The sequence below is a fragment of the Lissotriton helveticus genome, chromosome 2_1 (genome assembly GCF_964261635.1).
Source record: "Lissotriton helveticus chromosome 2_1, aLisHel1.1, whole genome shotgun sequence".
Lineage (NCBI taxonomy): Eukaryota > Metazoa > Chordata > Amphibia > Caudata > Salamandridae > Lissotriton > Lissotriton helveticus.
The window spans coordinates 372,660,682-372,679,720 of NC_136059.1; the positions used below are offsets into that span (position 1 = coordinate 372,660,682).

A 19,039-nucleotide genomic window follows, 5' to 3' on the forward strand; every position below is an offset into this window, starting at 1 on the left:
AAGAGTCCTGATCATCCCCATCAGAATCCTCTTCTTCTTCCTCAAGCAACAGTGCGGGAGGCAAGGGGTAACCCTCCTTGGAGATGTCATATCCGGGGTTATCCTCTTTAAGGAAATTGTAATCTTCTCCGTCGACGGTACTGTCCGCGATGGGGTTGCCAGAGAAACCATTGTCGACTAGGTCGTCGACAGAAGATCCACTGTCGACGGTTGAATCGTCGACGACGAGATGGGCGTCGTCGACACTGCCGTCAACGAGACGTTGACGCTCCTGCCGTCGTCATCGCTCTCGTCGACGACACCGTCATCACCACTGCCGTCGACACCATCGTCGTCGCTGCTGTCGTCGTCACCTTCATCGACACTCTCGTCGTCATCGCTGTAACCGTCGTCGATGCTCCCGTCGACGCTGATGGCACCGTCAACGAGCACGTCGACGGTATAACTTTCTTCACCTGAGATTTAGAAGCCTTTGTCGGCGGAGTCTTCTGTAGCATCGTCGATGACTTGGAACCTTTCTCTGACTTCTCAGATGTTAGAGAAGAGGGCTTCTTAAATGCTTTAGCAGACTCCACCACTGCTGTAGCTGTAGATAGTCCTTCCCTCTCATTTACACCGTGGTGAGGAGATTTGCTAGGGCTCTGGCTCTCAGACTCACAGGGGGTCTTTTTTGAGGCCATAACTGGACGCTCTGAGGATGGTGAAGGGGAAGCCCTACCCCTTTTGACTGACCTTCTGGAAGAGGTAGCAGATGACGAATCCTCACTGTCACTTGACAGTTTCCTTCCTTGACTTCTGCTTCTGGAGCCAAGTGAGGAGGCGACCCTCACGGTCCCGGAGGGTCTTCGCAGAGAAGGTGCGGCAGATCTTGCAGTCCGCAGCCTTATGATCAGAGTACAGGCAATAAATGCAGCCCTTATGCCTGTCCTCCACATACAGCCTTTTCTTGCCACAGGTGGAACAAGCCTTGAAAAGGGCTTTCTTCTTGTCAGACATTTCAGATGAAACACTTAACAATTCTGAAGGAAAAATGCTGAAAAAATCTTCAAATTGAGTTGAAGTGAGCAGAGCTCAAAGGAGACTCCCTTAGCACAACGTGCGGTAGAAAATTTGAGGCTCTGAGGTTCGTTCAGGAGGGTTCTATGGGGTGAGGCTAATCTGATTGGCTGTTGCTTTGCTTTGGTCTCTTTTGCAAAAAGAGGTGGATATGCTACAAAAGGGAATGAGGCCTAGGCCTTTTTCTTTCTCTTTTGTACCTACTGCTATGATATTTTGTTACCGAGACTCCCATTCCGACGACGGGGAATGATACAAGCTATGGGAATCTATGAAAGTTCCAATACTGGAGTAACATATGTTACAAGATTGACATAAACACAACAGGTTCCTCCAAATAGGGTCCCTATATATCCAAGATGAGGTGCATAGAGCTGAGAGTGATCTTGTCAACTGCGCAGGACTATAAGCTGTCTCAAAGGTGTTCTGAGACGTGAGATCCCCTTCTAAACCAGAATCGAGAATTTGTTTGTGAAGGCTTGATGTTACACAGATGAGCCATCTGTGGCAGGGGAGCTTCAAAGGCCTTGCCGCTTTTGTACCGTGACCACACAGCCTCTACTGCTATTAGGAGCAGGCCCCCTTCCTGTCTCCCCTCCTTTTCAGCGGGAAGACCAGCGGGTAAATTAGAACGGACCTGAAGGTGTGCCCACCTCTGCAAACTCCACCCCCTGGGGTGGGGTGGGGAAAGCCCATTCTTCAGTGCCCATCATCTTGCAGATGGCAGAGACTCTCCAATTAGTGTTAGGGATTGTGCCCAATCCCCCACGTGGGGTGAGCACACTAAGGGTGTAGTTACCCTAAGGTCAGTAGCCCACTGGCTACTGACCTCGAGACCCCTAAAACGTCCCCTCAATACAGTTTTTAGGGGGGAGCCCTGAATCAAAAATAAAGATTTGCGCAACCTACGAAGCAGGACGAAAGAAGACGCACAGCAGAGGAGATTGCAGAGAAGAACTGACTTGGCCCCAGCCTGCAGCTTCCGGAGACCATGCGGCAAAAGTCGCCTTTTCCTGCAGCCAGCAACCACCAGAACCCCAGGTCGGACTGACTGCCTTCAACAAAGACCAGATACCAAGTGAACAGCAGCTCTATTCAAAAGAAACTCCCAAGACAGACTCTGAGCCTGCTGAGGATAAATAAACCTGACACCTGGAACCACCACTGCACCCGACGCCTACGGCCCAAGTCCGAGTGGCCCACAGGTCCCAGGGAGGTCCCCCAGTACTAAAGAGTCGAGTCCCACGTCGGTTGATCCCTCCAGGACTCCCCTACGTCACCTGCAGCCTCTGCACGAAGAACCCAACCGCGAGGGGTCCGGTAAGGTGAAATTCTACCTCAAAAGACACCCCTGCATCCAGCCAATCTTGGGCCCTGGAGAAGAGGGCCTGAGGGGCACCTACATCCCGAGCCCTCCAACTTACCTGCCCATTGGTTGGTTCCTCCCGGAAGACTTCCTTAACCGAGCTCAAGCTAAAATCCATAACCGGCAGATCCCATTGGAAACAACAGGGCACTCAATACCAAAACAGCAACCTGCACCCGGCCACCCCTGTGATGCTGTTGGTGCACTTTGTGTGCTAACTCGGTTCACCCTTTGCCCAGAGCCTAAGTTCGGGAGCATTGCTACCACAACCTTGTGGCCTGCTCGTGAGAAGCCACCAACCGGAGGCCATCTATCCCCCATTGGATAATACTGGGCTTCAGCCCTCTGCACCCAGCCACCCTAGTGCCGCAGAGAGTGCTTTCAGAGTGCATCCTTGACCCTGGGGTGACCCTGGTTTTAACCCCAGAAAACCAACTCCCAAAACCAAGTACTTCTAAGTGTTGAGTTGGAAAATTTAATGAAACCTTAAGAAACTGTATACTTACAAAAGGAAAATGCCAGTATGCATCTGTTCTTGGCATGTAGAGCTGCAGAGTTTTACACTTAGCATTAGATCACCACCTGGTGTTGGGCTCGGATGATTGCATGTTGTTGTCGTCTTGGATAAAGTCTTTGTAGTCACAAGATAGGTGACTCCTCCCTTGGACGGCATTGCGCATGGGCATCGGCTCCATCCTTAGATTGTTTTTCGCCATGATGGGAAATGATGGAGTTAGTAGAAAGAAGAAAGGATGTCCCTGCATGTATATCTAATTAAGATAAAACTGGAACAGATACAGATCCCGGGGAAGCGGGAGGGCGTGTGCAACTCTGCAGCTCTACATGCCAAGAACAGATGCATGCTGGTAAGTAGCATTTTCCGTTCGAGGCATATGAGCTGCAGATTGTACACTTAGCATTGATTGTGCAGCAGTGTCTCTCCTAGCGGTGGTCACCTGTATCTGTTGCAGTAGTTTGAAAGAGAGCTTGAAGGACAGCTTGGCCTACTGCAGCTTGCTGCTTTGCTTGCACATCAACACAATAGTGTTTAGTGAATGTGTGTGTTGTAGAACATGCTGCTGCCTTGCAGATGTCTTCTAAGGGAATGTTTCCTAAGAAAGCCATGGAGGCTCCTAGTTTGCGTGTGGAGTGCACTCTAGGAGGAACTGTTAATGTGCGTTTTGCTTTGTGATAGCATATTTGTATACATTTAACAATCCACCTTGCAATTCCCGATTTAGAAATGGAATTGCCTTTATGTGGTGGAGAGAAGGCTACAAATAGTTGCTTTGTTTTGCGAAAGCACTTGGTCCAATACAGAAAGAGATGCCCATGTAAGTGTATCTAAATAAGATGGTGTTGGAACAGACACAGGTTTCCGGGGAGGCAGGGAGGGCATGTACCACTCTGCAGCCCTCTATGCCAAGAACAGATGCATACTGGTAAGTAGCATATTCCGTTCGAGGCATATGGGCTGCAGATGGTACATTTATGAATAGATTATACAGCAGTTACCTCCCTAGCGGTGGTCACCAGTGTCTGTTGCAACAGTTTGAAATAAAGCTTTTAGTACAGCCTGGCCCACTCTAGCTTGTTGTGTTGCCTGCACATCAACACAGTAGTGTTTTGTGAAGGTATGCGGTGTAGACCAAGTTGCTGCTTTGCATATGTCATCTAGGGGAATGTTTCCTAAGAATGCCATAGATGCCCCTAGTTTACGTGTAGAATGAGCTCTAGGAGGAACAGTTAATGTTCTCTTTGCTTTTATGTAACATATTTGTATACATTTTACAATCCACCTGGCAATGCCTGCTTTAGAGATAGGATTGCCCTTATGTGTTGGGGAAAACACTACAAATAGTTGTTTGGTTTTTCTGAAAGTTTGTGTTCTTTCTATGTAATACAATATTGCCCTTTTGACATCTAATGTATGTAGGGCCCTCTCTGCTACCGTCTGTGGTTTTGGGAAAAAAGACTGGTAGTTCCACTGGTTGATTGATGTGGAATGCTGAAATTACATTAGGCAAGAATTTTGGGTTTGTTCTATGAACCACTTTATTCTGGTGTAACTGTAGGAATGGTTCTTGTATTGTCAATGCCTGTAATTCACTCACTCTCCTGAGGGAGGTAATGGCTATAAGGAAGGTCACCTTCCATGTAAGGAATTGTATTTCACACCTATGCATAGGTTCGAAAGGTGGTCCCATTAGTCTGGTGAGTACTATGTTGAGATTCCAGACCGGGGAAGGTGGCAGTCTTGGTGGAATGACTCTTTTGAGGCCTTCCATGAAGGCTTTAATTGCTGGCACTCTAAACCGGGATAGATGTTGCCTGTTTTGCAGGTACGCTGCTATAGCTGCAAGATGTACTCTAATGGAGGTGTAAGCAAGGTTACATTGCTGTAAGTGTAGTAAGTAGCAAATAATATTTTTTGTGGATGCGTCCAGAGGGTTGATGTTGTTACTGTTACAGTAGAGAGGAAACCTTTTCCATTTTGCTGCATAGCATGCTCTGGTGGTGGGACGGCTTGCTTGCTTAATGATTTCCATACAGTTTGGAGGTAAATTTAAGTATCCGAATTCTAAGACCTCAGGAGCCAGATCGCTAGGTTCAGTTGTTTGGGATCTGGGTGCATTATTTCTCCATGGTTCTGTGTAAGGTGCATGGGTAAGATTCTTAATTTTTGATGTGGCACCTGTGAGAGTTGCAGGAGCGTGGTGAACCACGACTGTCGTGCCCACGTGGGTGCTACTAGTATCATGGTCATTGAATGTTGTTGCAGTTTTCGAACCACTAATGGAATTAGTGGGAGAGGGGGAAAAGCGTATGCAAATTTGTTTGACCAATTTATCCATAATGCATTGCCCTGCGACAGGTGGTGTGGGTACCTGGATGCGAAGCTTTGGCATTTTGCGTTCTGATGAGTGGCAAAGAGATCTATCTCTGGTTGTCCCCATCTTTGGAAGAATGGCTGCAGTATTTGGTCGTGCAGTTCCCATTCGTGTATTTGTTCTGACTCTCTGCTTAAGATGTCTGCTATCTGATTTTGAACTCCTGGTAGGTGTTCGGCTAACAGATAAATGTTTTGAGGAATGGCCCATCTCCAAATTTCCTGCGCTAGTCTGGATAGTTGGAGAGAATGTGTCCCCCTCTGTTTTTGAATATAATACATTGCTGTCATGTTGTCTGTTCTGATCAGGACTGCTTGGTTGAGAATCTGCATTTGAAAAGCTTTTAATGCTAGAAACACTGCTAGTAGTTCTAGATTTATTTATTTTATTTATTTTATTTTATTTATTTTGAAAGTTTTATATAGCGCGGACAAGATCCTTGCAGATATCAGAGCGCTTTACAAAGAGAAGTATATGAGGGAGCATGGTTAACAGATAAATCAATAGGTCAATAAATACAAATAGGTAGCAACTAAGCCCAACATGACATGAGTACAAAATGGTACAAATAGGTGGCTACAAAGCCAAACATGTGAGTAATAAGACAGTTCATACAAATAATCAAAAGGGTCAAACATGTAGTATAGATCGGTGCAGAGTACTAACAGTGGTCAAGATAATAGTTCAGGTGTATTTAGCCATGAGGATAGCTTTAACTTCATTTTTAAAGAGTGAGGTGGAAGAGATAAGCCTGGTTTCGGGCGGGAGAGAGTTCCAGATCCTAGGCGCCATTCCCGAGAAGGAGAGCTTATATGTTTTTTCCTTCCGGAATCTTCGAGGTTTCAACAGAAGATTGTTTGTGCCTCTGGTTTTCTAGCTCCTCCGGAGATTGTCAGTTTCTGAGCAAGGTATCCGGGTGAGTTTAGATGTACCGCCTTGTGTGTCATGCAGGCGATTTTCAGATGTATTCTAGCTTCAAATGGCAGCCAGTTCAGGGATTTCAAGTCAGGGGTAATATGGGAGCGTTTTTTTGACCCAGTGATGAGTCTCGCTGCAGCGTTTAGAGAAGCTCTTAGGGGTGCGGTTGTAGTTAGGGGGAGTCCACAGAGGGCGATGCTGCCGTATTTAATTCGAGGGATGACTAGTGCTTGTACTGCGGTTTGGAAGTCTTTGGCTGGGAGGTAGGGTTTAAGTTTCCTCAGAGTGTTGATCTGGAAGTTTGCTCACTTTGTTGCCTTGCTGATATGTTGCTGCATGTTCAAATTGGTGTCGAGTGTTATGCCTAGGGATTTTGCTGAGTCCACGATGGTGGGTTGGACATTGAGTGCGGTTAGGTCTTTAAGCCAAATTTGAGTGGTGGAGACCTTCGCTGGAGGTGAGATCAGAAGGAACTCTGTTTTCAGGGCATTGAGTTTGAGATGATTATCTGCCAGCCAGGATTGGGTGCATCTGATCGTTGAGTTCAGGAGCAAGATGTCCTTGGGGGACTGTAATTTGAGATAAAGTTGGGTATCATCTGCGTACATGTGAAAGTGTACATTGGATGCTTGTAGCAAGGTAGTGAGCGGTTCCATGACTAGGTTGAACAGAGTTGGGGATAGAGAGGATCCTTGGGGGACACCTAGCGTAACGGGTATTGGCGAAGACATCAGGTTGTTGCTCTTTAATTTCTGCGACCTGTTGTGAAGAAAGGAGGTGAACCACTTGAGAACAGTTCCAGATAAGCCCATTCTTGTGTTTAGGAGCTCAAGTAGATTCTCATGTTTAACGGTATCAAATGCTGAGGAGAGATCAAGGAGGATGAGGAGGCAGGTGTCGTTTTGGTCTAGCATTTGAAGTGCGTCGTCAATGATGTGAGTCATAGCCGTTTCTGTACTGTGCCCTGCGCGGAAGCCTGACTGGTGCGGGTTGAGGAGATCAAATTGTTCAATGTGTTTAGACAATTGTAGTTGTGCGCATTTTTCCAGCAGTTTGGCGAGAGTGGGAACATTGGTAATGGGACGGTAATTGTTGAGATCAGAGGGGTCGGCTGTAGGTTTCTTTAGGAGAGGTGTGACCTGACCAACTTTTAGGGAGTCAGGTATGCTTCCTTGTTGGAGAGAGCTGTTGATAATTTTAGTCCAGAGAGGGATAAGAAAGGGGGTAAAGTCTTTTACTGCTGCAGCAGGAAGGGGGTCCGTGAGGTGATTGGATGGTTTCAGGGTGCTGAGCAGTTTGCCAATTTCTTCTTCTGAGCAAAGGTTGACCATGTGGCATTGTTTTTTGGTTCAGTGGCTGCTAGGCACTGGGGTTTGGAGTAGAGGCTTGCGTCAATGAGGAGATCGCTCTTTATGTTGTCAGTTTTTTGGGTAAAGAAAGCAGCGAAGTCTTCACAGGAAGGTGCCTCACGCGCAGTGATGAGTGGTTGGGGTTGATCCCTGGATTGTGATCTGATTAGCTCAAACAGTTTTCTCGGACGGTTTTTTGCTTGGTCGAGCTGGAGGCTGAAGAAGTCTGATTTTGAGCCTTTTATTTTCCTGAAGTAGGCGTTTCTCTTTTTCTTCAGATCTTTTAGGTGCATTGCCGAGGGAGCTGATCTCCAGGTACGCTCTGCCATTCGCATGTCTCGTCTATCTTCATTGAGTCTCCCGTCGTACCATGGATTAGAGATTTTAGTAGAGGCTCTTTTTAGCTGCATAGGAGCAGCCTCATTAATTATAGAGGTCATAGCGTTGAGATAATGGTCAGTCAGTGTTTGAACGTCCGTATCGCCTGTCGGTGGCAGTAAGAGATTGCACCTGTTAGGGGGTAGAGAGCCTGGGTTGAGTTTTTTCATGTCTCTTTTCCAGACTTTGGGTTTGGATACTTGAGCCGGGTTAACTTTAACTTTTTCATTGATAAAGAATGTGACAGTATGATGATCTGACCAGTCACAGGGTTGGATGGAGTCGAGTTGGATAGATTCCTCTTTGGAGATGATCAGGTCGAGGATAGAACCTTTCTCGTGGGTCGGGCTGTTGCATATTTGGGTGAGGTTGAGGGCATCGAGGAAGTTTTTAAGACTATTTACCACCGCGTCCTTGCAATCATTCCAGTGGAGGTTGAAGTCACCAAGGTATATTTGGGTGAGCTGCCGTCCGGAATTGGTTGAGATCATATCCATGATTTGTTGGGAAAAGGTGAAGTTGTCCCTGGGTGGGTGGTAGATGCTGTGAAGAGAGCATATCGGTTTGCCCTCACTGATAATGTCAAGGCAGATGTATTCCCAAGTTGTTGGGGATGGTAGGGAGGTAGAATTGACTTTCTGAACAGAGAGGTTATTCCTGTAGATGCATGCGATTCCACCACCTAATTTGCCTGCTCTGTCTAGCCTGATAATGTGGTAGTTGGGAGGAACCAGAATGTCCATTATAGGTGTCGAAGATTCAGTTAGCCAGGTTTCGGTCAAGATGATTAGGTCAAGGTCCATTGATAAGAGGAGATCAGCAATAGCGGCAGAGTGTTTCGAGGCCGATCTACAGTTGAGGAGAGTGCATTTGAGACGAGGTGTGTTGAGAGTGGTAGACGGTTCTAGAGAGAGAGGGACTTTTCTAAGGTTATTGGGGATGGAGAATCTGCTGTTTAGTGTGGGGGGTCTAAGGGGATTTGAGTGTATCGTGGGAATGTTGAGGTGTGGGGTGGTTGTGTTATTTTGGGGGGCTGGGTCATAGGAGCGGAGAAGGGTGAGTGTGTCGCGGTCAGAAGTAGAGTTGTGGGTGCGACGAGGGCGGTTGTTGCGATTGCTAGCTGGGAGTGAGGTCATGTTGGGGGAGAGTTGAGTGAGAGAGTTAGTCGGAAGGGTGGGGGACCCGTTGGGCGGGGAGGTGTAGTTGTGTGAGGGGTTGTAGGGACGACGAGGGGGAGGAGGGGACCCGTTGGGCAGGGAGGTGTAGTTGTGTGAGGGGTTGTAGGGACGACGAGGGGGACGAGGGCAATTGCTGCGCCTATGGGCAGTAATTGACGCCCGGTTTGGGGCGTGTTGAGTGAGGGAGTCAGCTGGAGGGGTAGGGGACAAGTTGAGAGGGGAGGTGGGTGCAGGGTGTATGGGGTGGGTGGCGAGTAGTTCCTTGATGTTGTGTATGTCTTCTTTGATCTGAGTAAGGGTGGCCATGATGTAGTCCATCGTGGGGTGGGTGGTGGAGGTGGGGGCGGTAGTCAGAGGTGAATGGCTGACCAGGGAATTCGTGTGCAGGTGGGAGCGTGGGCTGGTGTTCGAGGAGGTATGCGTTGTGTTGGTGTACGGGAAGGTGTTAGGGAGGAGAGATGTTTTGGGCGGGAGGGGTGTGGATGAGGTTGGGAGGAGGTTGGTGGTATGAGTGAGGGCATTGGTGGTAGGCGGGGGGGTCAGGGTGTAGGCTGGGAGACTGATAGTCGTGGTGGGGGTGCAGGAAGGGTAATGAGGGCTGAGAGTAGGAGGGGAAATGGGATAGGGGATGGTCCTGTTGTGGGGAGGGGGAGTTAAATTAAGAGAGGAGGTGTGTTCTGCGTGGTTAGTTAGAGGGTAATGGGGACTGAGAATGGGGGGAGATGAAGGGGGGGATTTGTCGCAGTGCGTGTTGTTCTGGTGCTGGACTAGGTTAGGTGTGTTGTGTGTGAGAGCTGTGCTGTTAGGGGTGAGCGTAGTGATGATGCCCGCTGTAGGTGTGAGAGGGGTGTTTATGGTATGTGTGGAGGTCTGGGGGTTGTTAAAAGGGGTGGGGGTGTGAGTGGTGTAAGAGGGGGAGCGATCTGTGTCTGTGTTTGAGGCGTGTGTTACAACTGCATGGTGCTGAACTGGGCTAGAGGGGTTGTGGGTGGGAGATGGGCGATCAGGGGTGGTAGGTGTGTCCCTGATTGAGGAGTATGTGGCTGTGAGGTCATGGTTGGTGGGACTGGAGGGGATATGAGTGTTGGACCGCGATTGGGAGAGGTGCTTTTTGAAGGTGGGGAACAGGTTGTCTAGCAGTTCCAGGTTCCTGTCTGTGGATTGAGCTAGGACAATCCCGTTATTGTAAATGGTGATGGTGGCTCTGCCTGGAAAGAGTTGGGATGGTGTGATGGAGAGAGTTAGGCTGTGAGCGGATTTCCTGGTGGAGGAGACGGTGAGTAGGGTGAGGAACGCTTTTCTCCATTGAGCTCTGCGCGTGGTATGGAATATGATATCAGTGTTCAGGGATCCAGTGACCGGTGAGAAGTAGGTGTCAGCAAAGGGGGTTTCAGGGTGTGACCTAAGGAAGTTGTGTTTAAATCGTTTAGCGGCTTTTTTGGTGAGTGATGGTGGGTAGTTGATTTTATATGTGTGATTGCCGATCGGATCCATGTTGCGATGATGGTTTAGGAGGGAATGGGGGAGTGCAGTGTAGTGGTACACTTGTTCAGGAGAAACAAATACATACAGTAGGTTACGCAGTGCAAGAGTAGTACTAGTGATCAATCAGCATAGCCCAAATGTAAGAGTGTGCAGAGAAACATATACATACAGTAGGTTATAGAGTACAAAAGTGGCACTAGTGATTGATGTGCAGTCTTTTGTGCTGTACACTCCATCTTCCCTGTACTGTATATTTGTCCATATGCGCTCCCCATCCGGTGAGCGATGCATCCGCTGTTAGCACCACTTGTGGAATTGGTTCTAGGAACGACCGCCCCTTGAAAATGTTTGTTGTGTTCCACCACTTCAGAGAGCGCTGTGTGCGGTCGTCTACCAACACCAGATCTGTAATCTGACCTTGAGCCTGATTCCACTGTGTTGCTAGACATTCTTGAAGGGGACGCATCGGTAGTCTGGCATATGGTATTAGCAGTATGCAAGAGGACATCATCCCTAATAGCTGCATGAACACTCGAGCTGTTAGTGAGTGTTGTGGTTGAAATCTTTGAATCAATGTGAGCATTGTTTGAATCCTGACTGGATTGGGGTATACTTTGGCTTTTTCTGTGTCTATAGTAGCCCCTAGATATTGTTGAACGTTGTTTGGTTGCAGGTGGGATTTTGTGTAGTTCACCGTAAACCCTAGCTGGTGCAGCAACTGAATTGTCTTTTGTGTGTTTTTAAGACATTCTTCTTGTGACTTGGCCTTTATTAGCCAGTCGTCCAAGTAAGGGACGACATGTATTTGTTGTCTTCTTAGGTGAGCTGCAACCACTGCTAGGCATTTTGTGAACACCCTTGGTGCTGTTGTGACCCCAAACGGAAGGACTTTGAACTGATAATGTTGTCCTTCTACAACAAACCTGAGGTATTTCCTGTGGGCTTTGTGAATTGGGATATGAAAGTAAGCGTCCTTTAGATCCAGTGTAGAAAGAAAGTCCCCTTTCTTCAGTAAAGGAAGTACTTGTTGGAGCGTGACCATGTGGAAATGTTCAGAATTTATGTATCTGAGGTCTAGTATTGGCCTTAGAGACCCGTCTTTTTTGTGAATTAGAAAGTATAGAGAGTATACTCCTGTTCCCTGTTGATGTTGTGGAACCTTCTCTATGGCATGCTTTTGTAGTAGTGATAGTACTTCCTGTTTTAACAATGTTAGATGATCTTGACTCATTGGACGCTGTTTGGGGGGGATGTTTGGTGGGGTAGCTGTGAGTTCTAGGCAATAACCATGTTGGATAATTTGTCTCACCCACCTGTCTGATGTGATGTTTTCCCAGACAGGTAGGAACTGTGATAGACGTCCCCCGACCGGTGTTATATGGTCTGGAGGGAGCTGTATGAAGTCACTGTTTTGGGGTAGGAGAGATGCGGTTGTTGTTATTTCCGCGACCTCTACCTTTGTTATTACCTCTGTAACTGCCTCTAGAATTACCTCTGGGTGATGTTGGTGTAAAAGAGGTTGATTGCTGGCTTGTGCCTGTATTCTTTGATCCGCCTCTATAGGTGGACCTACGAAAGAAAACCCTTTGAGCTGGCTGTTGCAATCCTCCCATTGACTTAGCCGTTTCTGTGTCTTTTTTCATCTTTTCTAACGCCTCATCTGTACCCGAGCCGAAAAGTGTTTTCCCATCAAAAGGCTGGTTCAATAAGGAGGTTTGTACCTCTTGTTTGAACCCTGAGACTCTGAGCCATGCATGTCTTCTTAACATGATACTGGTGTTTATGGATCTTGCTGCAATGTCTGCTGCGTCTAAGGCGCACTTAATGGAAGTGTTAGTTATTATCTTCCCTTCTTGTATGAGCTGATCTACCCTTTTTGATGTTCCCTAGGGAGATGTGTAATGAGTTTTTCTAACTCATCATAATGAGCTCTATCATAACGTGCAAGTAGCGCTTGCGTATTATCTATGCGCCAGCTGTTTGCCGCTTGGGATGCTACTCTTTTGCCAGAGGCATCTATTAACTTGAACTCCTTGTCAGGAGGAGGAGCTTCTCCTGTTGTTAATGAGTTTGCTCTCTTACGAGCGTTTGGGACTACTACCGAGTCTAGAGGTATTTGTCCTTTGATAAATATTGGGTCCTTTGGGGCTGCCTTATATTTCTTATCAATTCTTGGGTTCAATACCCTAGCCCTCACAGGGTCTTTAAATATGTCTGAGGTGTGATTGAGGAGACCCTTAAGCATTGGTAGTGTTCCTGATGTTCTTTGTGCAGCAGGTAGTGTTTCTAAAAGGAAATCCTCTATTTGAGGTTCCACATGTAAGTCTACCTTGTGGTATTTTGCTGCCCTATTAATTAACTGTGCAACACCTGTATCATCATCAGGTGGTGAGGGTTTTGAAGGATACAGTTCAGGGTCATTATCATTATCTGACACTGCGTTATAATCTTCCCATGGGTCTGCGTCTTCTGGGATAATGTCGTTACCATCCCTAGGAAGTTCCCCCTCCCCTGTGTCACTTTCTACATCTGTTTGAGGTGTAGATGGGTGTGGTGTAGAAGGTGGAGGAATAGCTGGCAGAGTGTGAGGAAGAGGAGAAGAGGGTGTGTCTCTAGGTTGTGGAGAAAGGGGAGGAGTTGTATTTGTCCCCATTGTTCTCTTCTTAGGAGGAGGAGCTTTGTCGTCCAACTGTTCATTCTTCCTCTTTTTAGGTAGTTTTGTCACCACCTTGCCAGTTTGTGGACCAATAAACAAAGTCTTTTGTTTTGGATCTGTCTGATGCTCCTGTGTCGGTACCGAAGTTTTTGGTTCCGAAAGGTGCTTTTGCTTCTGACTGTCAGTGTTATGTGTTTTCGGCACCGAGAGTTTGCTCGAATCCGATTTTTTCGGGGTTCGCGGAAGTGTTCGACGTCGAAGCATGTTTCGGTTTCGACATGGAATGTTTCGACTGTGAGCTTTCCTTGGTATGGAGCTTCGGTGTCGATGTTGATGTCGACCGCTTCTCGGATCCGACATGGTGGGAGGCCGAGTGTTTCGGTTTCGGTTTCGTTGCCGAGCCCGAAGGCGGGGCGTCGGAAACTTTTTTCGGTTGTCTGACCGGGCTCGAAGGCGGGGTCGACACCAAACGGGGTCGGTTTTTTGGGTAAAGGGATGTCGTCACTCAGGGTTTGATGAACGTCGATTTCTTCGAAGTCAGACTCGTCCGCTTCCGACCCCGACTCGTCCTCATCTTCTTCTTCCACTTCGGGGTGTTGGGCCTCGAACAGCTCCGGGATTGCATCTGACTGCATTCTCGACACCTCGTGTCTTCGAGCTCGACGGTTTCTAATCGTCGACTTGGAGGAGAATGCCACGCAGGCTTCACAGTCCCTGGATTCGTGTTCAGGTGATAAACAGAGGTTGCACACCTCGTGTAGGTCCTTGTGTGGGAACTTAGCACCACACGTTGGACATTTTTTGAATGGAGTCCTTTCCATGGACTCCGGGCTGGACTACGTCGAAATAGGCCTCCCGGTCTCGTCGACGTAGAAGTTGGAAATTTTTGTTGTTGACGTCGAAGCGCGTCGAAATGGAAATGAACTCGCGCTCGATAACAGTACCGTCGAATTGGAAAGGGAATACGCGCCAAAATATAACTTTTTTCTCGAAGTCGTTTCGGAGCGCTTCGATCCTCATCCGAACCCGATGGCGGAAAAAAACAATCTAAGGATGGAGCCGATGCCCATGCGCACTAGCACCCAAGGGAGGAGTCATCGGTCTCGTGACGACAAAAGACTTCTCCAAGAGAAAAACAAGTGCAATCATCCAAGCCCAACACCAGATGGCGATCTATTCATAAATGTACCATCTGCAGCCCATATGCCTCGAACAGCCAGTTTCACCAGCGCTTTAAAACAAATTAAATGTATGAGAGAGAGGGGCTATGAAGAGGCGAAGGCCACTTTTGCCGGGTAATATTGAAGGAAACCGAGGAGTAGGTTTATGAGGGCGTTGGGCAGGGACAAAAAGGATTGTTGCACTAGGCGCCACCAGTGCTAAAGCTGGCCCTGTTGAACTCTTTCCACGGCAACCCCTGACTGCTTAATGACCCGGAGGGGAGCTGGTGGGAAATATGAAGACATATGAAGGACAAGTCCCCTACACTTTGGGTGACAATATGTATAATGGGTCAAGTTGCGCTTGGAATGGTGACGAGCACTAGTGTTTGGAGCAAAGGTTTATTGGAGCAAACACAATATTATAGCATTAAATCAGTTTCAGTAAATGAAAGTGCACAGGGTTTTAAGCCATCCTTTAATGTCTGTTAATTCCTTTCCCTTCCAATAGCACCTCTGCAGTAAAAGAGACGCTTTGAAGTGATACGGGTAGAAGTGGGGGCAACCATTCATGCCATCAGTAGTCAGAAGGTGTGCTGGCACTTCCTCAAACCCGAACATTTTGGTGAATTGATGTCTATTCACCCGAGGCAAATAACGAACCACAGTATACAGGGCTTGTGCCATCCACACCCAGCTTCCACTCATGCTAAGTGAGTGCCAGGGTGGCATCGACCTCACCTCTGCCTGTCCCCGTAATCCTTACTCCTTAAGCGTTAGTGAGTGTTAACTCTGCTTTCTGTACACCGAAAACACTGTAGATAAAAATTTGACTGCCTGCGAAATTAGGTGCCTACTGTGAAGGAAGGAGATTCGACATCGCATTGTACAACCCATCTTGAATGAGTAAATACACGGATGACACCAGACCGCCATAACTTTTTGCAATTAGGAACACCGGACCAAACACAAAGGACTCCCACATTTCTAAAGTGATACGAGGCCAAACAAGTGGTAGGCGAACTGTATAAATGCTAGTGAAATAACATAGCATAAAACAAACAAGTTAACGTATTTTTACCATACTACTAAAAGACATTATATAAAAACATCATAAACACAATTCATTGTACGCTTCTGAAAACACCCACAGTATGAGAACCATCTCGTCAGTCTTATGGCGAGGGCGTTGTAACGTAGCAGCACAGCCCTCCCTCTCAGTCCACTTGGTTCCACTGTGAGGCAGGCGCTAGCTGGAGCCTGCTCACTGACTGGAAGGGATGGGGAGGGAGAGAAGGGAGGGTGAGGTAGAGAAGGGAGGGGATTAAGACACGACAATGAAAGCAAAACCAGTGCAGCACTCGTGAAACGGGTGCCGCACTGAGAGAAAGAGCTCATATCTGCAGTTCTCTGCAAAGACTAGAGCTGGTCCACGGCCAGGGCAGCTGCAAGGAGCAGGCACAGACAGCAGTGCCCCCTGCTCTGAGGCAAGTAGCAGCACAACCCTCCCTCTCGTCCACCTGGCTCCGCTGCTCCGCTGCTCTGCTGTGAGGCAAGCCAGGCTGGAGCTTGCTGACTGATTGGGAGGGGGAGAGATAGCAGAGAAAGTGGGACAGAGGAGCTAGGAAATACACATCAATGAAAGCGAAACCAGAGCAGCACTGATAAAGTATGTTCACAAATATTAAAAAAACAAGCAGGGTGGGGAGGGAAATGCATGAACAAAATGGGCGCCTTCCAAACGCCTCTGATGATGAGCAGGAAACAAATGTTTGGTGTGTTTTCTGGGAAGCGAAAAGTGTGTCTGCAACAGCTGGAAGAAAAAATTCATTCAGGAAAATAGTGCTCACAGACTGTAAATAAAACATACTGTACAGGTAAAAGAGACAGTCCTCCTGGGAAGTTACAAAAGCAGAAAAGGTGGTACTAAGGAGGGACTACTAAGCCTATTCACAAATCAAAAGCAACCATTTAGAATGGACAGTAACAGGAACCAATTGAAAAGAATGGTGGAAACTGGGTGTAGCTTCAAGTCCATACCTCAATACAGCATATCTCGAAGAGACTGCGCAAGCGCTGCCCAGTCGAGATCTAAAAAATATATTTACAAGCGTACTTATCTGAACGTTTTTTTCTGATACCTAAACATATATAAAGATACTTGCTATTTTTATGAATTGGTGTGAATCACCTTCTTGAGTCGTGGTGTCATTTATTAATCATTGTGTGCAGTTTGCAAATGTCTTGAGCTACTCTGTTAAGCCTAAGGCTGATCGACCACACTACCCCCTAATAGAGCACTTTGGAATTGCATAGCAAGCCCTGTCCAGTATTAAGGAAACCACAGTACTATTTACACGGTACATCTGATTATTGATATATCACATAAAGAGCCAGCTTCCTGCATGGACAGAGTATGGTGATTGTTTTATTCGCCATTGATGCCGATGTCGTGGAAGTCACGGGTGGATATGCTGGACCTCCATGAGGACATCCAAGGAGCTGGATTTTCAAACTGCTTATTGTGCAGGCTTGTGTTTATTATGCCTGAAGAGCTTCTTCTGAAGAAAACTCCAGTCTGTTCCTGTGAGATGATGACTGCAGCCACTTGATGCTGTAACACCACCTCTAGCAAATCTATATGTTTCTGTTTTTACACCGTCATCATCGAAGTGCTTGGAGGAGCACTTTTCATGTAATTCATTCCCAGATAAGGTAGCATGCCTTTAGAAGGATATTTCTATTTTTCTGGTATATACGGGGCCAGCCTCCTATTTCTAGCTTTCAGTGTCTTTGAAGAGAAAGTGCTGCATATGTCACAGTGAGAAGGCTTGTGTGCTATATATAGGCAGTAAATAAATTGGTCATATGGGTCATCAGTGTAGATTTTCTTCTGACCACAGTTAGAGCAGGATTTGAATAGAGGTTTTGTTTCTCTGGCGGTCATGATGACAGTTGGCGACACAGGATGGGTCTTCCTGACCCAGAAAAAATTAGCATTTTAAGAGATTTATCCCCAAAACAGCAGACAGTCTACGGAAAGCGGAGGATGACTGGCTAAGCTCCATGGCAGACCAGAAAGTATCAATAAAAGGTCAATAAAATGTTAGAGCACAGATCTTTACAGGGACTACCCTCACCCTTAAAGTACGGTAGCTATCTAAGCAATAGTGGCCTCTCGGGGGAGTAGGAGAGCTAGAACTTACACCTCACTGGCTTGAAAATTGGGTAGCTTCAAATTAGGTGGCTCCGAAGCAAAGACAGTTATTGAGGCCTACGAGCTATTTTAACAGTGTTTACTGCTATTTCATGTTACTGGAGATTGCCACCCTCACGCATGATTCAACATGTGAATGACTCAAATATGTGAATATATGAACTACCCAATGTTGGAGAAGGGTGCATCTGTGGGCTTAGGGGTAGGCAGTATTAGTGCATTAACTATTTACTGTTTTGGATTGGCAAAGCACAAACTATGTTTACGTAGTCCCAGGAAGACAAGGATTCTCTTCCTCCAAAACCAGTTCTTCATCATATGTTCATAACTAAATTCAGAAACACTGAACATTCATGAACATAAATCAAGATCCCATTATGGAATCATATTTTTACATGTAAAAGGAAAATAATTTCACCTTACCTCCAACTCCACGTCTGGTCGCACATACTGTCGGGTCTTTGGGTGATTAAGGAGGTGCAATATTGTAGTAATAAGTGCTTCATTTATTCGGCTCAACTGACAGTCAATCACATTTTTCAAAATAGTACTTAGTCCACCGCGAAGTGCCACAATCTCTGGATTCAGAAGTGCTGAAATTAGGAAAACAAGAATTGGATGCAAGCAAACAAAGCAAATTATACCTCACGATCTCTCTCAATTTACAGGCTAAAATGAAAAAAAAAGGCATGACAGTGGTAATTCAATTGCATGGAGAAGAATTAAAGCTATGCTAAGCAGGGTGATTAAACAACAAATAACAATATAGTTAATAGAAATACATTGCCAAATCACCCACTTTGTTTGAAAACCTAAAGGAATACTTAAAAAATCCCTTTATGTTTAATGACTTTACTGCATCCTCCTATTTCTATATCTAAACTGCCTCTTCAAGTCTCCCAAAGGTTCCTCCAAGCAGTTTCTTCCATTTTCTGCCAAAGTCACTAGCTATTCCAAGATATATTCAAGACTGGTTATCTAGTCTAACCCTAATTGTCAACCAATCCATACTCTGGACCTTTAAGAATCTCTCTTTAAAACTGTAATAACAGTAATTGTGCATATTCTGTGACAAGCATCTGCTGCACATCCTTCTAGCGCCAATCATTTTAACCATCCTTTCTTCTGTAAAACATTTAAAATTCTTCCATATAACTAACTCCCACCTTATCTCACCACAACAAACATCTTAAATCTCCTACATTCATTTTTCATCTGGTGTATACACACTTGTAACTTTATAATCTTCATTCGTCAAAATCATCTCTTATTGCATCAACAACCTTTGAATGGAAGGTAACATGCTCTTGACAGCAGTGCAACATTTTGATATTACTGGCACTGATCTCTCCTGCCTTTGCTGACTGATCTTACAGCGGGGTCTG

General features: G+C 46.5%; 1 protein-coding gene across 3 annotated transcripts in view; it reads right to left on the reverse strand.

Moving 5' to 3' along the window:
- Nucleotides 1-19,039, reverse strand: part of RICTOR (RPTOR independent companion of MTOR complex 2) — a 1,600,666-nt gene that overhangs the window by 1,345,789 nt on the left and 235,838 nt on the right. For all 3 annotated transcript variants that reach the window (XM_078674985.1, XM_078674984.1, XM_078674983.1), the window contains exon 8: nt 18,078-18,247. In XM_078674985.1, the coding sequence (XP_078531111.1) occupies nt 18,078-18,247 (170 nt within the window). The remainder of the gene's footprint in view (nt 1-18,077; nt 18,248-19,039) is intronic.